At 31.1% G+C, this 24,868-nt stretch overlaps 2 protein-coding genes and 1 non-coding gene across 5 annotated transcripts; all 3 read left to right on the plus strand.

Annotated features, from left to right (window-relative positions):
- Positions 1-226: 226 nt before the first annotated feature.
- Positions 227-299, plus strand: TRNAR-ACG (transfer RNA arginine (anticodon ACG)). The gene has a single exon. It is a non-coding gene; the product is annotated as a tRNA-Arg (tRNA).
- A 12,269-nt stretch (positions 300-12,568) lies between these two features.
- LOC114727456 (protein LNK2) lies at positions 12,569-15,121 on the plus strand. Of its 3 annotated transcripts, none has more exons than XM_028914164.1 (3): positions 12,569-12,892; positions 14,301-14,643; positions 14,844-15,121. In XM_028914164.1, exons 1-3 carry the CDS (start codon positions 12,860-12,862, stop codon positions 15,050-15,052), a joined length of 585 nt encoding a protein of 194 aa, XP_028769997.1. In that variant the 5' UTR covers positions 12,569-12,859; the 3' UTR covers positions 15,053-15,121. The 3 variants fall into 3 exon arrangements, with proteins under 3 accessions (XP_028769997.1, XP_028769999.1, XP_028769998.1); XM_028914166.1 differs by having other exon boundaries at positions 14,301-14,574; XM_028914165.1 differs by having other exon boundaries at positions 12,570-12,892; positions 14,301-14,589.
- A 141-nt stretch (positions 15,122-15,262) lies between these two features.
- LOC114727451 (protein LNK2-like) lies at positions 15,263-22,335 on the plus strand. Its single transcript, XM_028914158.1, has 6 exons — positions 15,263-15,879; positions 15,988-16,062; positions 19,418-20,128; positions 20,230-20,387; positions 21,134-21,537; positions 21,637-22,335. Exons 1-5 carry the CDS (start codon positions 15,481-15,483, stop codon positions 21,507-21,509), a joined length of 1,719 nt encoding a protein of 572 aa, XP_028769991.1. The 5' UTR covers positions 15,263-15,480; the 3' UTR covers positions 21,510-21,537; positions 21,637-22,335.
- Positions 22,336-24,868: the final 2,533 nt, after the last annotated feature.

Consider the following 24,868-nt stretch of genomic DNA (forward strand, 5'->3'; position numbering starts at 1 on the left):
TTTAAAATATTAATCTTTAAACTTTAAAAATAGCTTTAGTCCTTATGTACATTTTTTAGAGACCAATATTTCATATTATTAAAACTTTAATGAAGAGTTTTATTGCATCAATATTTCAAAGTTGAATTTTAATCAAATCAAAATCGTAATTAAGTGTTTCATGAATTCTTCGTGAGCCATAATCGCAGTGTTAAATTATTATTGTTAATGCCTCGCAGCATCAAATGACTCCATGGCCCAATGGATAAGGCGCTGGTCTACGGAACCAGAGACTCTGGGTTCGATCCCCAGTGGAGTCGCGTTTTTTAAGTTTGTAGATTTCAGTTTTGTCAAAGATAAGCGGAAAGTTAACTTGTATTTTTTGGCTGAATGGTACAGAGCTATTTACTTTAAATTAATAAATGGTTATGAACAAGAATTAAGAACTCGACCTTTCACCTTTTTTCACATCCAAAACCCTACCCTTACTTCTTTTTTCTTTTTTTAGTGAAAGAAATTTTATTACTCAAAGCAATGTACAAAGAAGAACAAAAGACCCTACCATTACTTATTTATGCAGATTAACGTAAACCAAATTAATAACATTCTTATTTATGCAATTTCTTCGTTATCAGATTCTAAGGTCGTGTTGTTGCCAAAAAGAAAAAAGATTGAAAGGCTATGTTTTCCAAATCCAAATCTGTTATTAACAATATATCGGACCAATTTTTTCCATTGTTTTGCTTCTGCCATAATGCCAGAAGAAGCCTTGGATTTCTTCACGAATCCATCTTGCAACCATCTTTTAGAATCTCTAACCACAAAGCTGATAGCAGATTCATATATTTGAATATTTCACTTGCACTAAATTTCCATATACATGAGCAAAGTAGCTAATACTGCTTTCTTTCTGATATGGCCTTCCAATTTTAAGGACTTGTTTTGAATGACCATTAAAAATGAAAAATATTCTTTTTTGCCCAACAAAATGAAAAGGTATTTGGTGTTTCTGAAATGTGAAAATTCACACGGAACAATCAATATATATTTATATATATGCTTTTAATCATATTATACTACCTCCAATTCTTAATATAAGACCCTATTTGACTTTTATTTTGGTTCTAAATATAAGACCCCAATCCACTTTGTCTCTCATATTTATATATATATATTTTTTCAAAATAGCCTTTCTAATAATGATAGTTCTAGTCAATACACTTGATTAATAAGGATATTTTAGGAAAGATAACACCTATTTAGGACAAATAACTAACTCAACTTACTTTCTTAATCTCCTTAAATTAGTTAAATGGCTCTTATAATTAGGATTAGAGGTAGTATTATATTTTTAATATTATAAATATATTGTTGCCCCAAACCAAACGGCAAATAAAGAAAAATCCTGGGTTAGCATTTTGCCACGCAGGAGAAATCTAAACGACACATGTACCTTCAGCAAAGGAATGGGCCTGTGAAGCCTTCAAAAGTAAGCGGCAAAGCCAAACGGGCTCAAATATTTGTTGAAATTTGGGCCTAGGCTGCTGGAATTTTGGGCCAAATATTAACTAACTCTGTTTGTTTTTGTATTATATTATTTTCTACTATTTCTAGTCCTTAATATAATAACTAGTTGATTAATTTGAATAGATTAAAAAAACTCATTAAGTCAGTTATTTACAATAAATAGGTGTTATCTTCTCTACAATATTGATGGAAAAGGGTCTGTTCATATCCCATCAAATATTCTTGCTAATCATGTTTATTAGCTAGAATAACCATTTGATAGAATTTTTAATATGTGCAACTATTATAAGGATTATTTTGAAAAAGTTTTAAATATAAAAAATAAAATGAATTTGAATCTTATATTTATAACCAAACTGAAAGTTAAACTAATTCTCATATTAAGGACCGGAGATAGTATGTTTTTTCAAAAAAAATCTCAATTTAGCCCAAAAAAAAAAGGTTGGATCTACTATTTCATTATCAATTCTTACTTTTGATAGGAGTTGGATTTAGCGAAAATGCCTAGTTCTTTACAACATGACAAATAAATAATTGAATTCCACTTAAAAAAAGTGTCCACATTTCATGCCCAATAATGTCTCCAAAAAAAACTTTTAATAAGAGGATGCTTATGTTTAGGAAAAGAAAACAAAATCCTTACCTCCAAGTTCCTAAGTCTTGCATTTTCCCAAATGGATGACTAAAATTATTGATAAATAAATAGAATAGTTGCATCTTAGCTGGAATATATTATTTCCCATTTCCAACTACAGTACACTATATATATATGTTTGTGAGAAATGTGTTACTTTCCTAAAATATTTCTTAAATCATTTGTACTGAAAAGTACTTCTAACAAAACACTAATAAGAATAATTTGGAGGACAAATCATAAATTCAGAAAACAAGGTGAATTGATATATAATCAAAGCAAATCTCTCCATTATTTCCTACTTTTAAGGATACATAACATTATCAGAAGTAAGGAGAAATGAAGCAAATGGAAGCTCACATCGAGATGGAGATATATGGCTTGAATGTCGGATATCTTTGCATGTATAAGATTGTGACCTGTTTTTTATATTTATAACCATCATTCTCCTTATCAATTCACACATTTGTGTCTCCTTTTATGCATTGAATCCCAAATATTATTGTTCTTAGGTTCCTTTCAGCTGCGCTACAATAATAGCGTAATGATGTACTTATTATGATCTAGGTTTCTTTTTATACTGTTTAAAATTCTTAAATTGATTGATACGTGAAAAATGGATATCAATTTTCTGTTTTGTTTTTTCCTTTTGTAGTTTTCACAAGTAATTTATTGATTGGTACGTGAAAAATGGAATCAAATTGTTATGAGTCCGATATTGAATAGCCTCACAAGTGTTGATATAGTTTGTAATTTTAAGAAGCCTTCTTTCTAATATGCTAGTTTTTTAGGATCATAGTTTCCTTTTCAACTTGTGTTTATCAAGTTTTCTAATTAGTAAAAGGATGAATGAAGTGTCATGGTGTGGAGTATTGTTATGAGTTCCACCAGAGCTCTTCATCATAATAGATTAAGAGCTTGTTTGGAGTTATGTTCAAAATAAACTTTTAAATAAATTCATGTAAGTCGAGATAAAATTCTCTTCACATACTTACCTCGTACTCCGTAAATTACGTTTGAAAAGCTACTTATAAGTCAATCCAAACAAGTCCTAATCTTTTGGATTTAAACTCTTTCTTTGAACTTTTATCCATGCTTCATAACACAAAATATAGTAAAATAAAAATATTCTTACAAAATAAATATAGGCTTTCATATTTTATATAAAAACTGAAAATTCTACAGCTGAATAATATTAATAATAATAAATGCAATACAATTATATGTAATTTTTTCTGCGATACAGCATATATATCCCTTCTTTTTTTAATACAAAGGCTAAAGTATATTTTTGGTCCTTTAACTTTAAAAAGTAAACTTTTAGTTCTCTACCCTCAAAACCATTAACAAAAAATGATGACATTGAGTTCTTGAATATTGATAAAACATTACTAAATGCTATAACATAAAGTTTAATTTTCAAAACAACCATAATTATTACAAAAAATCATCATATAAGACTAACAATTTTATAGTTAAAGGACTAAAAATATACTTTTTAAAATTAAGGAGCCAAACTGAAATTTTACATAAAGTTAAAGGACCAAATATATACTTTAACCTAATACAAAACAGCACCTAATTAAATATCCAATCACCTAATTAAATATCCATTACCTAAATAAATATCCATAGCTTGTTATAACCCTCCCATGTGGAGGCAGGTTTATAGGTGTACAAATGGGCATGTGGACTTTATTAACTCTTCAAGATAAATAGGGTCAACTCCGTAGATATGCTTGTAATCGTACTCTTTGATTTTATAACAAATTTAGTATATAATTAAAAATGATTAGAAGTAAAGAGAAATGAATCAAGCGAAAAGCACAAACGTAGCCTCATCAATCGGAGTAATCACACTCACATGATAAGATATGCTTTAGGGTGTCGGACATCTAGACTATACAAGATTATGCCATGTTACTATATTTATGAATATCATTCACATTATCTCTGATTTTTAATATAAAACCGAGTTAACTAATCCTTAAAAATTAGGAAAATTATTAAATTATCTAATTATAATATATGTTACATGATCTCTCTAAAATATTTATGCGTATCATTAGATTATATATTAATTTATAAAAGAAACACATTAGTTTGAGAAAAACAATAAATATAAATAGTTTAAACTCAAAATTATGATATGCAAGCAAAGTCTCTACAATCATTTACTCCATTATTTCAATTACAGAACATGACATGTCAATAGCTTAATTTTTGTGTGATTCAAAGTTTTAGGCAGTTTATAATGACTTATAAGCAGTTACAAATAATGTGAAACAAGCACCAAGAAAATTGCTCATGTAAAGTTCAATTTTTTTTAGGGTCAATAAGTTGAATCAATCCATGAACTTTAGAAAAAGGGGTACAAGGGAAACAACTAACAAGTGTCCCTTTGGATGAGATGTGATAAAATCTTAAACAAACTGTAAGATTTTAAATAGTTATCTCATGCCAGAACCTAGATTGATTTTCCGCACCAAATGCTAGCTTACTATATATGCTAAATATCAAGATATCACCGTATTGGGGTGATGATTGATGAAGGAAAATTACTTTATACTCCCCCCCCAGTTGAGGATAATTTTGTAATTAATAAAATTGATATCCAGTCATCGTCAACTAGTTCCAATTTAAGTTGGATAGGGTAGAATTTTCAAATAAAAAAGAATCTCGTTACACATAATTTTTTTATTTATAAAAATTTGAATGGAGACCTTATTTAAATAAATGGTGTTGAATTTCTATTACTTGACTAAACTACTCTGAATTAAAAAAAATTACATATAAAAATGTTAAAAAGAGGAAGAAATGAAATATTGGTCACATAAAATGGAAGTCATCAAAACGTCCACAAGTTGTAAATTTCACCAAATTACCTTAAATAGAAGGCAACAAATGAATTGGCCGTCTTTGTGTAATGTTTACTTGTGTAAAATAAAACACATTTTTACATAATATTTTTTAGATATTAATACTTGTTGCCCTCTCCTCATCTTTCACAATTTATGGGTTGGCACACATGAAAAATTGGAATGAAACAAATAGAAAATAATTTTACAGAATTTAAATTTCTTTTTATATTTCAATACAAAAATAATAATAATAAATTAATTTTTGTATAATAGAATAAAAATATCCCTCTCTTCTCATGCATTCCAAAGAATACCTAACTAAACATCCATGGCCTAATTAGATATATCTTCTAGCTTTTTTATGTCATTCCCATGTGAAAGCAGGTTTCAAGTTGTCAATTGGGCATGCTGACTTTCTCAGCCTTCATATAGATAGAAAGGACCATAGTACAACTTCAATATACTTACCTGTTTAGGAATAAAATATTAGAAATCTGAACAAAATTTTTAAAAAAATTATTATTTTCCTCACGTATCAAAATTCCAAATATCTTCTCCAGAATCAAACATGCACTTTTTTTGGGTAAAAGAAGGTGGGTGTCCTTAAGATGTTTCATGTTCCATGTCATTGGCAGAGATAGTCTTTCTCAAAATGGCTTTATTATTTAAATTACCTTATATATATATATATATTTTTTTTTTTTTTAATTTAATTCTTTTTGCACTCCTGTCATATTTCATCCAAGGTTGTCAAACTTGCGAGTTCAAACAAACTCATGAGTATGATATAAACTCGGATTATAAACTAGGGTCGTGAACTCATAAGAGTTTATTTTTATTAATAAACTGGTATTAAAAGTATATAATCAAATAATTAATATAAAAAAAAGGAAAACAATTTCATTTAAATATATTTTAAATTTAAATAATTGAAATTATATATATCAATGTTAATAATTCATCACATTCAACAAAGAAATTTCTATAAAATTTATACATAAAGTCACTAAACATAATCAAATCAAAAAATTTAGCATGAGCTTAAAAGCGAGTTGACATGATTTTGTAAGCTTAAAACATAAAAACGGTAAACTCAGTAAATGAACTTGTAAGTTTAACTGAATTTACATTTATCACGAGTTTAAGAGAGAATCAACATGATTTTGTTGGCTGAAAACGTAAAAACGTTAAATTCGGAGAGTTAACTCGCGAGTTTGACAACAATGATTTCATCAACTTTTTTTTTTCGTCTCGAAATGACAAAAAAAATTATGAATTAGAAATGTCCTTGATATTTTATACTACCTCTAGTCCTTAACATAAAAATTTAATAACTAATTTAAGAAAATTAAAAAAATTAGTTAAGTTGCTTATTTGTCACAAAAGTGTGTTGACCTTCCTAAACTATTTTTTTTAATCATGTGTATTGGATTTGTTCTTGATAGAAGAATTTTGAACTGATATCTTATATTTAAAATCAAATCTAATCAGTAACTAACTTTTATATTTAGAACTAAAGATAGTATAAAATAATAAAAATAGTTATTGCTATACAATAGTTGTTTGAATATAATAGATTTTATATATTTCAATCTTTTATGCAATAAAATAGAAACACCTTTCTCTCATTTATGCCTGATACTAACTAATTAAATATAATGAATATTGTATATTTTAATTTTTATACAATAAAATAAAAAATTTTATTTCTCATGCATACCTAACAATACCTAATTGCATATTCCTAGATTAATTAGCATATCGCTTCCATTTAGAAGCATGCTTCAATATTGATGTCAAATGAGCATGTGAGCTTTCTTTTTCTCATAATTATTGATTTCACCTATCCAATCATCAAATTGTACTAAAGCTTGCATATCAGGCTTTATATGCTTATTAATGATGTTTTCTATAACTTTTCGGAAAAAATTATTTTCAAACTAACAAGAGTTAGGTCAAAAGAAAAAAAGAGTCATTTTTTATAATAAAATTGTTTTTAATTAAGAATTTAAGCTTGATAATACTTAAATTTAACTTAATAAATGTAGATATTTAATGATTGTATCAACTTTTAAAAAAAATAAAAGCAACAAATGTTACATTGTTTAATGTGTAAAAAACTATAATAATAAGTTAGTATATTGTTTAATGTGACAACGTTAACCAAAACCTATCAATCAAGGTTTTTTTTTTCCAACAATCAATTTCTGTTTCTTTTTTTGGGAAAAAATATATTTCATGTTTATAATATATTTAGTGTATCATCTAAAAAATTGGAACACAAAATCCGACTCAATAATTTCATATTTGCATGGCGCCTGCACGCGCGCGCGCGCGCGTATATATATAGACGCGTACGGTCATACAGTGACGGTCTGGCATTAAGAAAAATCAACGTCGCTTTCCAAGTGGAGGCTCGAGACAGATACCAGTTGGCCACCAAATACAGTTCTACCACCATTTCCTCAACTGTCCTTTTTATTTACTTTCTTTTTTCCCATTCCTCTTACAATTTTATTTGAAAAATATGATCAAAAATCCTAATTAAAAATTTAATTAGCTATATAAAAAATTTAAATTTAAGTGGATGTAACTATAATTCGTAAGTGTAATTTTTATTTTACCTTGTACAGCATATCATTAATAGTGTGTAACAATTATTAATACAAAATTATTTGCACATAATAAAAAATATGTTGTGCACGGTAAAAAAAAAAATTACACCTGTGAATCATAGTTATACTCACTTAAATTTAAATTTTTTAATAGCCAATTAAATTTTTAAACATGACTTTTAACCAAATTTTTCAAATAAAATTGTAAGGAGAACAGAAAATAAAAAGGGTATTGAGGAAATTTTCAAACAAGAATTTTTTTACTAAATTTTCCTCTTGAATAATTTAATATGCCTTTGGTCTTTAATATAGGACCTAATTATTGAATTAATTTTGGTCCTAAATATAAGTTTTACTTCTCATATTTATCAATTTTTCCTAAAAGAGAGGGAGGATATTAAGGAAGATGATTATGGTGTTTTAAGAAAAACATGTCATATTTTTTATAATTAACTAACTTACCTAACTTCTTTAATCTAATTAAATTAATTAAATAGGTCTTATATTAAGGATCGAATGAGTATTATTTTATTGTAAGCCAATAACTTTATCGTCTATGGCATAAAAATTCCCCTAAAATTAAAGCATGACTCACTTTTGTAATTTCAAATTATTAGTTCATATCTTTCAAATAAAATATTTGCGTAATCCCCTTAAATAAAAAATTATTTATTTTACATAAATTTAAAGTAATCTAACTTTGACTAACTTTAAAAAAATTGAATAGTATTTACCGACAAAATGTTGTCCTTAATTTTTTTTTTTAATCAGTTGATGACTAAGTTATATTTTTGTTCGTATGATTTTTTTTTTTTGAAAAAATGGTTAATTTAATTTTATTGTTATAACTTCTTCCTATGATAAGAATATTTTCCGGCAAACTCTTATAACAATAAAAAGTGATTTTCTCCTCACCAAATAATAACATCATATATATGCATAATTTATGTTTATTCATCACACTTATTTACCGCTAATTGCTTGCATTGCGTTTAATCTATTAATAAGATGATATATGGCTCACTCGATCACCATGATTAAAAAGCACATCATGGATATTAATATTAACATCAATCAATTAATTAATATAAAATAAAACTTATTTCAGAAAAAGTAAAACTTATATATTGAATAATTATATTCCAACGAAAACTCACAAACATCTTGCCCTTTTTTTTTTTCAAATATTAAAGATGCATTAAATACAAATCTTCAAGAGTCTAACAAAACTCTAAACAAACAAGAACACATCCATAAACACAAAAACATAGAGAAGTAGTTAAAGAAATAAAGACACGATATTTCAAAGCAACACAAGCAAGAGGAACAAGGCATCCGATAACAATAAGGATGGCAATACCTAAATTGAAGGATAAGATCTATTTGGATAAGACCTATTTACAGAAGCTTTAACAATTCTAGTAGCCACGAAAGGTGTTTAATTTCGTGGAATCCGCTCATAAGAATGATTTCTGAAAGATACCTAAAAATGAATTACTATCTCTGGTCTTAATTAGAAAATCTCAGTTGTAAACTATAAACGAGATTTTATGATTAGGACCAAAGATAGTACACTGTGTGCACTAAAAACAAGCTTTATTTAATCAATCAAAATGTAATTCAAAATATATAGAACGGTATGATCAACAATTCCAAGTAGTTTTCACAAGTTTTTCTCAATCTGCATGAGGATATCATCTCACTACTTACTACTTCTCCAATCCTTGATATAAAACATATTTAACTAATTTGATTAGATTAAGGAAGTTAGGTAAGTTAGTTAATTATAAGAAATATGACATATTTTTTCTAAAACACCATAATCCTCTTTCTTAATATCCTCTTTCCCTTACTTACTTGATTATGGTTGATGGAGTATCTATAGGAATAATTTAGAAAAAATTAATAAATGTAAGAAATGGGTCTTATATTTAAGATTAAACTTAACTTAAAAATTAGCTCATATATTAAGGACCAGAAGCATACTATTTTTTTCCTATTTTATTGTGCGTTATTCATTGTCATTTATAATTATACGCTAATATGTTAAATACTCATTATATGCAATATGATGTACGATTAAAGTTGTTCTTTTATATATATATTTTTTAAATATCCCTAAAAATGAATTATTACTTCCTCTTCTAATTATAAGATTTTATTTATAGACTATAAATGAGATTTTATGATTAGGATCGGAGGTATTACAATGTGTGTACTAAAAAAAGCTTTATTATCAATCAAAATGTAATCCAAAATATATAAAACGGTATTATCAACAATTCCAAGTAGTTTTCACAAGTTTTTCTCAATCTGCATGAGGATATCATCTCATTACTTACTACTATTTTTTCCCCAATTTTATTGTATGTTATTCATCGTCATTTATATTTATATGCTAATATGTTAAATACTCATTATATGTAATATGATGTACGATTAAAGCTGTTCTTTTACACACACACATATATATGAATAACCAACTTTTAAAATTCAATTCACCTTACTCGTTTTCAATACATAAATTAAAAATATAATAAAAGTAAAGATACCATGAATTAGGAGAATCATAAGGAACAAAAACAGAAATTTGATAAGAAGCTCATTACCATGTGTCCTCTCAAGATGATAAGCGCGAAGAAAAATATCAAGATCAATAATATATATAAATATATATATTTGGTACAAATGTAAAATGTTGCCCATACTCTCTCTCCCTCTCTCATGGCAATATTTTAGGTAGCAACAAGCACCACTTGTTGTACCAGAAAGTTGCTCCCAATATATACTTCCTTTGTTAAACACGCTTCCAAAAAAACAAGTTGTTTAATTATCATTTCCATATCAATATGCATTTTGATATTTATTAAAAAGTAATTGATGACATATCACTCCCAATAATCACTAATTATTTTCTTTTCCTGCCATTATATCAATGTGAATCACAAGCTTGTATAAAAGGTAGGACTATAGGAGGGGGCCTAACAAAGAATTATTTAACTTACTTTGATAGATTTAAGAAGTTCGATACATTACTTAATTACAGCAAATATGATTTAATTTTTTTAAAAATATCCCTATATAAGGTTGCATTATATATATGTTTCTGAGTTAGGCAATTAATTTGGAGAAAATAATAAGTACATGAAACAAATTGAATTGATATATTATATAGAAGACTAAATTTAACTATCAACTAATTCCATTATTAGAAACCGAAATGAGTACATATATTATATAAATATCTATAACAACTCAAACTTTATTCATTCAAAACCCTAATATTACAACTTGATACACGAAGCCCCACCATCTAAGTTGGTGGTCAACATGAAACATAAACTCGTACGTACCAAAATTCCAGGTCATTTTTATGATATCCTTCTAAGAGCTATCTAATTAATTTATATAAATTAAAAGAATATAAATAAATTATTTAATTTTATCAAATAGGATTTGATCTCCAAAAAATATCCTTGTGTTACATTAATTACACACCAATTTATAAGTTTGATCAATTAATTTAAAAAATAATAATAAATATGAGATATGACATGGATTAAGGTCCCATACCAAGCAATTTATAGCTAGATTTTAACTATAAGTTAATTCTTATAAAGAAGTCTTACCTTATGTTTGGTAACAAGGGCATTAGAGGGGAGATGAGGGGATGAAAAACTTTAATGAGTTTGATTTAAAAAATTAGAGAAGTGGGATTATAAAATTTTGATAAAAAAAAAGTAAGATAAAGACCAAGCAAAATTAATTTAAAATTTTTAACCCAATTTTTTCCAATTTTTAAAATCAAGCTTATTAAAATTTTTCCTCTCCATCTTTTTCTACCATTTCCCGTAAGGTAAAGGTATACACGCATAGCATTAGAACATGAGCAGTATTCTGGCAAAAAAAAAAAACAAGAAGAGCATGTGCAGTAGACATTAAGAAAGGAAAACTTAAAACTATGTACTCCTCCGGTCCTTATTATAAGACCCCATTTGACTTTTTATTTGATCCTAATTATAAGACCTCAATCCATTTTGTCTCTTATATTTATACATTTTTTCCAAGATAATCCTTCTAATAATGATAGTTTTAGCCAATATACTTAATTAGCAAAGATATTTAGGAATAACAACATTTATTTATTATAAATAACCAACTTAACTTATTTCCTTAATCTCCTCAAATAAATCAATTGGGTCTTAATTAGACTGGAGGAGTATTAAATAAAAGATTAATTATTAATAAGTTTTCTGAGTGATAAATCAAATTCAGGGAATGGAAACTAATTATAAATTTTCCTTAACCAGAAAAAAGTTTTATTGCTTGTTAAGGTACATGAAGGTTGGAAACGAAGACTCCTATTACAAAATTACAAATTTGTCCCTCGATTTTAAGGCAGGTCATAATCTCTTCCCATGATATCAGATTTTTTTTTTGAATCCTTCCATTATGGATTAGACGTTGGATAAATATATAAGAACACAAAAAGAAAACAAATGAATATTAATATACTAATTTTTTATTTTTAAATTATTTGATTGATATGATGATGATGATGATAATGGTGCCACGGTGGCAAAACTCAAGGTGCGGAGCAGGGCAAGCAGCCAAGCTGAAAGGCGAAAGCGACCCGTAAAACGACCTGAACCAGACACTAGAAAGAGCGCCTGGGGCCCACCCGAATGGGAAAAACCGAGCGAACGAATAGTAAAAAAGGAAATCCAAACACGCGAAAAATTTATTGTTTCAAAAATCTTTTATATTATTATTATATGTCCCACCAGCCAATTACGTCTCAGCATTTGATCGTCCTCCTCCTCGCCACTAGTTTAGATGCCCCCATTCACACGTGTCGAACGTGTGGACCCCACCCCTCTTAATTGTAAGCCATTCACGTACTTACGCGACGTCACGTGAGCTCGACCCACCACACCACCTTCTTCCTCCTCGTCAATCCTCTCTCTCTCTCTCTCTCTCTCTGTCTGTCTGTCTCGCAGCTTCTGCAAATTTTGTAGCCGTTTCACCGTGAAGGATAGGAGCTTAAAGTTTTGTTCTCTCTGCATGCTTCTACTTTACCTTTCTTCGCCGCTTTTCTGACTTCCTCTGTTTCTTCGGCTCAATTTCATGGTGTTTTTGGGCTGCTTTTCTCTGTGATCTTCTGGTGATTTCGGCGATGAGTGGACTAATTCACGGGCTTGTATTTGATTCCGGTTTTGGACTTGAGGATTTCTGTTCTAGTTATGCAAGAAATGTTTGATTGGAACGAAGAAGAGGTGAGCTGAGTTCCAGCTTTTTCTTTTTGTGTTTGTTTTTTTTGCTCTACTTCTTTTCTTGTTCAAGTCAACGACGTCGTTGTTTTAGGTCTCTAAATTTTTGTAGTTGTAATTGAGTTGATAGTTTCTGGTGGTTTGAATGTGAAATGATCGTACGAACTTGGAACTGAGTTGGAAACTTAGCTGGTTCCGCTGGGATGTGTTGGGGAAGTCTTTGACCGTGTTGTGATAAGGGAGATGTTGAATATTTGACGAAGCGGAAACTTCTCTGATGTACCTCATGAAGAGACGTGGAAAGTACATCCATCAAACAATGCTTCAGAAATAGCGTTCCAAATCCAATATTAAAAATATTGCATTGATTCGAGTTGTAAAACGGATTTTAGGCCTTTGGAGTTGGATTTGCAATGGTTTAAATTTATACGAATGAGTCTGATTCGAATGTTGTGGAACTTGTACACTATGGAAATGATACAGTGGAGATGAGATGAAATGGTAGAGAGCCGACATGTGTAGTCACAACTCGCAATTAGAGGTCTTGCAATAGCCTGTCCCCTCAACCCTTACGGATGGAGCTGGGAGTTATTATAATTCTTCGGATCTTTTTCCTGCAAAGATTGAGAAACATCAAGACCAAATAATGATATTGATTCATTTCGGGAAGGTTAGCTGTTGGGTGCACTCTGATTCAGAATCATCTTCAATTGCTATGACAAGGAGGCATGGATGAGGGGCGGAGTAATTTTTTTTTTTTAAATCTAGATAAATATTAACATGATATACTTTTTCTTCATAAAAGTGGATTATCTGTTCTCTTTTTATTTTTTGCTGATGGCAGATCATCTGTTCTTATTTATCTATTTTTAGAGTGGGCAATTAACAGCATGAACAGGAGCTGAACTGATATGCTCATGCCAAAATGTTTTCTTATTCACCTATGAATCTCCCCCCCCCCCCAAGTTTCTTGAGTTTTTGCCGTATGGTCTCACAGGATTCTAAATTTTCTTTTACTTTTGTCTCTATTATAGTCAATTTTGAAATATAAATAAAAAAAATTGATTCCAAACATGGAATCAGGAAATATCATATGCAGTTCTTGTTTGCCTTTTACTTTCTTTCCCCTGTGTTCTTGGTGAATATTCTACTCCTCTTGAGTATGTCTGTTATATTGAAAATTTGATTCAGAATCAGTTGAGTACTTCTGTTTGATTGAAAATTAAATGGAATATCCTTCTTTAGCTTTAAGATGTGATCTTAGCATCAGACCATTGATGCGTACCTGATTATGGACTTGTTTTGAACTTTACTGACATATAATAGTGACCATATATTCCCAATGTTTTCTTTTTCTTGATGACTTTCACCTCATCAATATTCTATTTTATTCCTAATAAATGATTGTTTTCAGCTTGCCAACATAATATGGGGCGAGGCAGGTGCGAGTGATGATCATATTGTGCCTTATCCAGAGGTAACTGCAGATCTTGGAAACAAGAAAGAATGGAACCAGGGAGCCAGTAGCAATAAGCTCTCAGAGCATAAGAGGCCAGAGGTTAAAATTGATGTTCAGCGCAGAAAGCTAGGAAGCACATCGAAACTTCATAATAGTGGAGGACTACCTGCGTCAGGATATGACACTAACTCATGGGCTGACTTGTCTTTATCCAGTGCAGCTAAGACTGATCAGGGTTCCCTGGGTACCGACGTATCTAAAACTTTTAGTGAAATTAGACAACTCAATTCATCAAGAGGTGGTAAAATTGCTAATTGCTGGAATTATGCGTATATAGCATGGATTTCTATGTATGTCCATGTGCAGTGTGGATATATGTCTGCCTGTGTGTTTCACATTTGTCTCACCATATTATATGCAAATGACTAAAAATCCATGAAATGTATTTTTATCTCATTATTACTAATACTAATTATTAACTATGTACATGTTTGACAGAAGAGACCGCTCAACTTGGAAAGGATGTTGGAGTTTTCCAAATTGCAAATGAAGGTAAAGAACAAGGTGACTTTGGTGACTATGGGTGGGGAAACATAGGAAGCTTTGATGACCTGAGCGAATTTTCAGGTTATGTAAATTTGTTTTATTATTGTATATCTGATATATGCATTGTCTTCATAGCACATTATTATCACAAATTTCTTTGACAAGGGTGTCATTCTTTTTCCAAGTTACCAAAGTCTATTTACCTTCCTCTAGAACGTTTTCCATAAAGAAAAAGGTCTCTTCCCTGCCTTCTTTTTAAGAACTTTAGCAGTCACAAATGTATGCAACTGTTGATACATCACTCCATCTGAATTTGAGTGGCTCCACATAAAATGATATTTTTGTTCAACTTGAAAACAAATGTGTTGTAACCTCGATAATATTTTGAGTGAATGGACTGAAATAGAGAGGCATTTGTGAATACCACTGATTTACAGCTTACCATATTATTGAAGTTACAACAGTGCACAACTGGTCACATTGTCTTGTAACTTCAATACTATTTTGTAAATATCACATGATGGATGACATTGAATAGAAGTACTAAATTCCTCTGAATGATGAATATCATTAATATGTAGCTTATCATATGGCTATCAGTTATATACGAGCGCCCCCCTGGGGGGTAATTTTACAATGGCATCTGTCTGACTCAATATTCTCACAAGTGATATTTTGCAGCAATGACGATTCTATTTTTGGCAATGTAAGTCTTGATAATACTGGTGAACTGTGGTCTTCAAAAGATGTGAGTAACAGCACAGCACCTATATCCTTGGATACTCCTGGTACAGCAGGTGCTTTAAGGAACAGATCTGAGCCTTTGGAAATTAAAGCAGATTACGTTCAATGTAATGACAAATTATTTGCCCTCAGCTATGACAAGATTGGTGGTTCCGCATGCCATGATACACAAAATGTGCATGCTATCACAACTGATGTGACTTACGGTGGAGAGAGAAGCAAGCCTGTTAGAAAGGAGCATCAGGTATGTTAACTCAATTTGAAACACCTGTCTCTATAATATCAAGTTCTTTGCTTGTATATGGGAACTATGAGATTACTTATTTCATTTTTCCCCCCTCCAAAAAATCAGGATATTGTTGGTAGAATCCCTTCTTCAACATCTGGTGAAAAAAATGTAGCAAATGCCAATGAACTTGCTGATAAGGTAACCCCTAGATTATCTTGGAACTATAAAACGATACACTTTATGTTCTGTTATCTAATGGAAGAACTCGATTAATGTTCTAGGGGTATTTTCCTGCCCATTTGTTGTGAGACGACAATCAAAAGAAGCTATTTTATATGGTTGGCGCTTAAAAGAAGCCCACTCTTACTGAAAACGAAGAGTATAAGCACATTGCTTGTCCCTCCATTAAGTGATATACGCTTTTTCACTATCTTCTCAACATTATACATATTTACTCAAGTAGGAGTTCCGATGGTTAGATGACACAGTGAGCTAGGATTACACGGAGTATAAATTGATTTTTGTCATTGTTGGCTAAAAAACTTTGAATCTGGATGATTTTTGTCATTAAGAAAAGAAAGTAACTGTGGATCAGCAATTATGATGTTGCACAGATTGTGATAGAGCAACTATCATTTGGAATGGGAAATTGTTAAGAAAATAATGAGGGTTGAAATTAGAAAGAAAAAGACGAGACGATACAAAAGCTGTTACTGACAAACTCAATGATAGTGTTTGATGTGTGCATATATTTTGCCCTTAAATTTGTATTTAAACAATACAATGATGGTATAACAACATAATGATACCTGCCCTTTATCATGGGGGCGCCACAATTGACTTCTTTTTATCTACTACACTACATTCTTGATGTCTCTTAACATGCCCTCAAGCTGAACCTTTGATACAAAGCCACTTTGCACGTGCTATAGCAAAAAGAGACGTGATCCCTATAATTGGCAGTTGCAATTGTTACTACATCTCATGGGCTGTAAGACAGGGAAGCTGGGGCTGTTGGTAGGGAATGATGGAATATATTGTGGAGTGAGAGGTCAATAACAGGTTTGGCAAGACTCTGGAGTGACTCTAGCCTTTTCAAAGCTAGAGGACTGTTTTCATATTCCTTTACATGTGAGAGAATTCAGTGATGGAGTACTTTTAGCCTTTAGGGGTTGCGCAGCAATTTTACAGCTCATAACCACATTTCGTGATTGATTGTTCTTCCAGTTTATAGCCTATGATAATAGTGTACATCTGAGAATTTCAGTAGAACTAGATTGATAGGGCATCGTACATCATGGGAGAGTGGGCGAATTAGTGGGTCAGCTTGTTAACATACTTTTAGGTGATGTTAATATATTTTTGATTGCAAACAAGAATGATATTTATGTATAAATATCTCAATTAGGATTTGTTTATTTTTCAAATGTTGGTTAGGAATTAGGATCTAGTTGGTTATTTTCTGATTTATTTATCATGTGACATCGATTTTTATGTTATAAAAAGATGGAGTTTAGCAGGATAGGTAGGGTAAATTTTGAGATTCATTGTAATTTGGGAGATTCTTTTTAGGCTTTATTAGTTGTTTAAGTTTCTTGCTTATATGGTAGTAAAGACTTTCCTTCAAGTTTATTAATCTGTGAAGTTAGATTCTGATTTCATATTTTATTAAAGACTTTCCTTCCTTCTTTCTCGCTACCTATCTTGGATCTTATCAAAGATTCTAGGCTCTTGTTCCCTGTTTATAAATTTGGTAATATGTCCTTTCTCTGTGTAGCATTGCTTTCCGGGTCATCTATGTGGCCTTTGATAGTTAAGTCTCGGAGTTTCTCTAATTTATGGCGGGTGATATCAATTCTAGTGTTCCATGCGAGACTAGTTTTGATGAGGTCATTGTTGCACATCTACCACCGTAATCTACTCATCCATGGTCTCACACTCCAAGGGAAGTGTATTCAACCCACTCCCCCATATTAGTGGAAAGCAACTGTAAAGCAAAACCAATGCAACACAGACCTTGTTCAGGAGCTTGACGGTTATTTGAAAGGCCAGTTTCATGTGTGAGCACTAGCTTATTGCTGACTTGTGTCCCCCAGTCAACCCAGGTACAACTGAGTTCTGCAACCTTAGTGTAAGCTTCAGGTATATAGCTTTGTGAATTTTATGGCAAAGCTAAGGAGACATTGCTCGCGCTTAGGAGAAACGAGTGACAGAAGCCCAAACATATGTTTGGCTAGTCACTAGTTTGAAGCTTGCACGGTCCTTGCACCGACAAAATCCAAGACCCAGAGTTGTTCGAAATGGAGCTTGCAGAGGTCAATATATTTTAGACTGACAGAGACTCGTTTAAGATAACCATGAACAGAGTAGCTATGAGGCTCTTCCTATAAGCCATTGACAGTTTTCAAAGCACCTTTAAAAATTCTAGCTTTTCTTTCCAACAAATACCCAAAATCGCAATTCCTTGAGTTCTTCATACTGTTTCCCCTAGCTGGCTCCGTTGACTTTCTCCTGTCTGGTCTATTTGGATTTCACATCAAAATACAAATAACATGGAATAATTGTACCAGTGTGCTAGGATCCAAATTGGGCAGAGAAAAATAAGGAAGAAAAATCTATGTTAAACTATGAGATTACTTATCAGTGGCAAAATTTCCAATACACAGCTCCTCGGATATCCCCTCCTTATGAGTCATTAGTTCACACGGAGAGTCATGATTTCAACTTCTTTGAATGTTAAACCAAACTAGAATACTTCAATTCAGTAATAGAATACAAACTTGCAATAAAATGTATAGTTAAGCAAAAGCATTACTCCAGTTGCGGGATATTTTTATTCTCTTTTTTATTTTCTTTTATTTTGTGTGCCTGTGGAAGCTTGGTTTAGGGTTCAAGTATGATGATTCCAAATACCCAGAACCATGTTGAGTAAATGGGGAAGATTAAAGTTAGAGATAGATGGAAGGGATTAATTAAAATAAGTCAAAATAACTTATCTAAAGGCTCAGTTGCAAAATTGACAAAAAGGTAACTTGCTAACTTTTATTTATATTCCAAGACTATGATCACACAAGACGCATTTCCCTTACTTTCAGTGCGTTACAGTTGCAAGTAACTTTTTGTTAATTCATGGCTCCTTGGTGGGTGAACCACAAGCAGCATATTGGTTCTTTTTAGCTTTCGCCCAGTTGTGGGAAAATAACCTTTAATTCTATAAATTATAACACAGTCGCATTGAATGATTGATATGGGATGACTGAAAGTTTAGGCATTTATTTGTTCAAACTCTTTCTCAAGGCACACAAACTGAAATAGAACTAGTTAGATCAAAACAAGGAAAGATGTATTACAAGGATATTAGGCCACAGAAAGCAACCTGGGGCAAAATGGAGAACAAATTAAGCGGCTTCAGAACAAGTTATAGCTGCCATTAATGGAACCAAAATTAAAAAATACTGGTATTTGTGTCTGTTAGTAAATAATTTTGTGCAACAGGTCTGATCAACATATCTATATCAACTTATTTAACTTGTTTTGTATTATATTTATTCAGGAATGTGGGCAAAATAATCTGCTGAAAGTTCAGAAAAAACCACAGGGAAAACAAGAGGCTAGAAGATTGCAGAATTCCTATGGTAGTTGGTCTCCTTCAACAAACCTGTCAAAACAATTTGAGAATCAATCAACACCTTCTGCCATACAATCTTCTCACCCTTCGGTTCCTGGAAAACAGAAGCAGATCCAAGGAGCTGAGGCCTTTTATCAGAACATCATGAATCCATATCTAGTATCTGCTGTGTATGGAAACCCAGCCAATGCATATCCAGCTATCCCAATGCTATCTCAGACTCAGGCAGATCTCGGGCATCAACCTCTACTTTCTGGATATGAAGTTTCTAGTAATTTAGTGAATCCTGTGAAGAAGACTGGGGACTCAGTCAAAAGTCTGACCATGACTCCTCAGGAAAAAATTGAAAAATTGAGGAGGCGGCAACAAATGCAGGCAATGCTTGCAATTCAGAAACAGCAGCAGCAATTGGGCAATCAAGTTCCTAGCACTAATAAATTTATTAGTCAAACATATCTTCAAGAAATGCAAAATCGTTCCTCAGATGGGACTGATCCTGAAGTTGAAGATCAAAGCACTTTTCCTGCCCTGGATCCACCTATTGAACAAGATGACTCCCATACAGTCTCTGGAGCTATTGATGATTGTTTTGTTGAAGAAACGATACTGTACAAGCTTCAGGACATTATATCAAAGGTATGGCTGAGTTGTTAGTGGTGAACACTTTATATTATGATTATTTCCTTGGATGCTAATTTGGACAAGGCTACAATCCCGAGGCATGCTTTTATCTACAGTTGGACATCAAAATAAGACTCTGCTTCAGAGATAGCTTGTTCCGCTTGGCACAAAGTGCAATGGATAGGAATCCTGCTAGTGATAGTAGCGGTGCGAACAAAAATATCAGGGAAGAACATGACGCACTTCAAAGAGAAGAAGTCAATTGCCAATACAGGTTAGGAAAGATTTTATAATACAATGCTTCCTTAATTTCCATGGCTTGCTGAAATTTCATTTACTATATTATTTTATATCATTTACAAGTGAAGCGGAAATGGTGAAGAAAATATTTTTGCTACCTGCGACTCCCATCACTTCATGAGAAATATCCTGTGCTCATGGAGAAGTTCAGTATATTTCTTCATCTCTGATGCACAACTTGAGAAACAGATAGTCGTGGAGTCATGTTATGGTGAGGGTGGCAACTTCGTGCCCTCTCAGTTTTCCCTTTTTCTTTGAGATGGTACATTTATGATATAAGTAGAGCTGCGCCAACTTGATTTTACTTTTACCTCATTGAGCCCATGGCACTTGAGTTACTATATATTTTTTTTGGTAATATTTTTCTTTATTTTACCAAAACAAAGCTCTAAAAGAATATTTCAGGCTTTTAAGAACTAGTCATGGATGCATGGCTGTTTTCTGCATGCCAAAACTGTATTTGCTATTCATGGACAGCCACTGGACACTATGTTAACAATTACCTAAATAATAATTCATTTTTTAGAACAGGTGTTCTGCTAAGCTGCAGTCAACAGGTTAATCATGTAATCATGTTTTCCAACTGAATGGCTATTCATAACTTCAATTCAAAGATGAAAGTAAAGTCTCCACTATATTTGCTGATTTTGCTTGAAAGATGATCAATTTAACTTTTTGGTTATGGTTAATGTTCCTGTATGAACCAAATCGGGATCACAGGTATGCCAAGACGCCCCATGGTGAAAGAGAGACAAACCCCATTGATCGAACTGTGGCTCATCTGCTCTTTCATAGGCCTCTGGAGTTAAATGGAAATTATGCTGATAAACTTGACTCACCTATCTCTGCTAGGACGCAAAATAAAAGCCTTGCTGCCAACCAGCCAAATTTGACTGTGAAGTGCTTGCCAGATGAAAATATGAAAAGTAACAAACAATTTTCTGACCAAGGGCTTAAGAATTCTTGTTCATTGATTGAGGCACATTCCCAACCAATAGATCAATTTAGAACCAGTCCTTGCATAGACACTTCAGAGAATGCTTCTAACAATGGGCCGGCAGATGTCGGAGCTCAGGAGATTGAAACGTCTCAATGAAGAGAAAAGTTATCTAGAAATCTGAGGGGTAATTCTTTCCATTATTGCTTCCATGTTCATTGCTATTGTCTCTACATAGAATATGTATGGCTTTACTTGTAACGCAACTATTTTCTTTCATTGTCAGCTGTCTGGATTCTAGTCGAGCCCAAGTGCTTAGGCCTATCTTCACAGATTCCCGAGCATCAGCTGCGTAATTTGTGTACTCTTAGGGCTTATATAATACTTCAACCATAAAGCATGACTATTAGTGTGGACCTCCCAGTGCCTAAACACACTAAAGGTGTTGAGCGCTGAGAAGTTGTTTCTGTCAGAACTAGCTAGATATGTGTATGGAGTACCAAAACCACCCAAATCTCATATTATGGTTGGCATATTATGGGAGTTTTAATTATGCAAATTTGGCAGACAGTTGCCTCTCATCATTGAATCAATATCTATTTGTCAATAGTGGAGTTTGAGTCTCCTTGTTGGCCTGTAGATTTTGGTTTCTACTAAAATCACGTCCAAGGGGGGTACAGGAAGCCATACTTCATATAAATTTAAATTCTCTAGCTGACTTGTTTCTGCGTATGAGCCGATTTTATTCCCTTTGCACCTCAATCCTCAATGATTAACTTTCTGCGCAAATATATATTTTTCATTGGTTGGAGGCTAAAATGCTTATGAGGGGATTGAAGCTTGAATGTTGAATTGATTCTCTACATTTAGAGAACTTGGTGCAGGAAAAAAGGTTAGATAGAGAGAAAGAAAAGACGATAAACATATTTTCTCTTTTTCTGTAAATGTGGGGGATCCACTAATAAGTTCTTATATTGCATTCAAATAATTGCAACAGCTGTGTTACCTAATTTTGAGTCAGATGTTTGTATCGTTGTGGATTAACCACTGCCCGAGTTCTTGATAGGCATGTGTGCTAAGGAATCGTCTGTTGATCAGGTTTTATCTTAACCATGACAACTTAGTTGTAGTTACCGACTTAGTGTTGTATTTTGTCTTATTTGATTCCCGGTTTTTGTTACTGCTAAGTTTATTATTATTATTAGTAAACCAAGCACTTCTTTTTTAATAATATTAATTCGTTCTTTTAAAAGTAATAAAAGGGATGTGCATGTTGTGCACTTGTATAATTTGGAAGCATGTCTAACAATACAGGAAACATTTGCCTTTAGGGTTAAAAGAGATTTTTTTGGAGTAATGTCGCTCCTTAAGTATCAAAACTATTGTTATATTGTCTATTGACTAGTGAATACTAATGTTGACTATTAACCTAAGATTAATTCTATGCTACCTCTTGTTTTTAATATAAGAGTTTGCTTAATTTTTATTTTGGTTCTAAATATAAGAACCCAATCTATTTTTTCTCTTATATTTATTCAATTATTTTTAAAATAGTTTTTGTAATAATAGCAGTTCTAGCCAATATACTTGATTAGCAATGATATTAAGAAAAATAACACATTTAATATAAATAACTAACTTAACTAGTTTTCTTAATCTATTCAAATTAATTAACTAACTCTTATATTAAGTACCAGAAGTAGCATTAAAGAGCATTTTTGCCCCTATAATATTTATGGAACAGGTATTAGTGCTTTAATGATACAGAGCAATCGGTGCCCTTATTATTATTTTTTCCAATTGAAACGTGTGTCATTGTGTTTAAGTTGTGGTGCATGCATTTATAAATATTGATAATGATGATTGGAGACTTTTTCATGACTCATTTAGAGTGTGCGCAATTAATTAATTAATTTAATTTCTTAAAGTCCTCAAGCTCCTTAGTTAATTGGAATTCTACTTCTTCTTAAAAACGGTTAAAATTAATTTCCTTTTTTTGGTTCAGAGTTTAAATTAAGAAAAAATTCTAAAACAATACCTCTAAAATTTTAAAATCCAAACTTCACAAAACTCTCTCTCTCTCTACACTTCATAAAAGGGAGAATTACAATAAAGGTCTAAGAAATAAAAATAATTACTAAAAAGTCTGAATAACAATCTAAGTAGTTTGTAATGACAAGTTTTAAAGTAGAAAATGACAATTTATAAGACTTATTTTGTAATTATTTTCTTTTCTTAAGACTTTATTGTAATTTTGCTATCATAAAACTATCTGTTAACGTAAGGTGAGAGAAGAGATATATCCATGCTATATATACATATATTTACTATTTATAAATTTGTTGTTTATCAATAGTTTTATGTACAACATTGCATTTTCGTACCATGCCTCGCAGTTCTCTCTCAAATATTTTTATTAAGAAAAAATTAAAAGAAAGGAAATAGAGTATTGAGTGTTGAGTATCAAGAACCTAGGAGGTGTTTGGGCACTAAATAAACTCTTCCACATATTTATTTCGTATACCGTAAAAGCACTTTTAAAACTATGCTTTTGATTACATCCAAACACCTTACTAATGAGCAAATCAATCCAAATCTTTTTTGAAAAATAACATAATTGATGTGTGCCATACAATCTTAATTCACTAAAAAAGTGAATTGAATAATTGACACAAATATCTTTTTAAGGTTGGTAAAAAAAAAACTCTTTTCTAAGTTTGATATTGTTGATTGGAATTTTTAAGATATATGAAGTGTTTGGGTAACTAAAAAAATACTTTTAAAAAGTACTTTTTGACAAATCGAATTAAACTTCTCCACATATTCATTTTGTATACTGTAAAATTACTTTTAAAATTATGATTTGATATTTATCCAAACACTTTGATAGTAATAATGAGCATCTTAGCGACAAGAGGAATTATACACAAACAGACTCTTGAAAATTATAAATAACTCTTTTATAAAAAAATTAAGTTTTTAAAATTAAAATTATTATAAATGTATATTTCTTCTTATTCTTATTATAAGTTTTAAATGATAAATTCACAGATAACGAGTAATTAGTTAAAAACAATAAATAGATTAATATGATCTTATCATAAATGGAAAAAAAAAAAGATAATTTGTTGAAAGATGTGATACAAAATAGCATGGCAAATGAGAAAGAATAAATAATTCAAAAAAATTTTTAAAGAAAATTTATTAAATGATAAGACAAGCCAAATTAAAATTTACAAAATAGACTAGTAAGCGTTTGATATCCTCAAAATAATTTTAAAAAATATTTTTACATAAGTCAATACAAAACTTTTTTATATATTTTATTTTGAAGTTTGTAAAATTATTTTTATAAAGCTACTCTAAATACCTCATGCTTTTTTTCTTAAATTTGAAACTTATGAATAGTAGACAGAAAAGCAGTGTTTTTTTCTTTTTTGGCTGGCAGGAAAAAAGCAGTGTTTTTTTTTTTGGCCAGTAATGAAAACCAGTTTTTAAGATATGACAACTGTGTTGAG

This window comes from Neltuma alba, unplaced genomic scaffold (genome assembly GCF_004799145.2).
Source record: "Neltuma alba isolate B1F8T4 unplaced genomic scaffold, ASM479914v2 tig00012476_pilon, whole genome shotgun sequence".
Classification (NCBI taxonomy): Eukaryota; Viridiplantae; Streptophyta; class Magnoliopsida; order Fabales; family Fabaceae; genus Neltuma; species Neltuma alba.

Coding starts and splice junctions, on each gene's coding strand:
- LOC114727456 (XM_028914164.1), top strand. CDS start 12,860: ATGCAAGAAATGTTTGATTGGAACGAAGAAGAG. Junction 12,893..14,300: donor TTGATTGGAACGAAGAAGAG/GTGAGCTGAGTT, acceptor GATTGTTTTCAG/CTTGCCAACATAATATGGGG. Junction 14,644..14,843: donor ACAACTCAATTCATCAAGAG/GTGGTAAAATTG, acceptor CATGTTTGACAG/AAGAGACCGCTCAACTTGGA.
- LOC114727451 (XM_028914158.1), top strand. CDS start 15,481: ATGGCTATCAGTTATATACGAGCGCCCCCCTGGGGGGTAATTTTACAA. Junction 20,129..20,229: donor TTCAGGACATTATATCAAAG/GTATGGCTGAGT, acceptor TTTTATCTACAG/TTGGACATCAAAATAAGACT. Junction 20,388..21,133: donor GAAGTCAATTGCCAATACAG/GTTAGGAAAGAT, acceptor TCGGGATCACAG/GTATGCCAAGACGCCCCATG.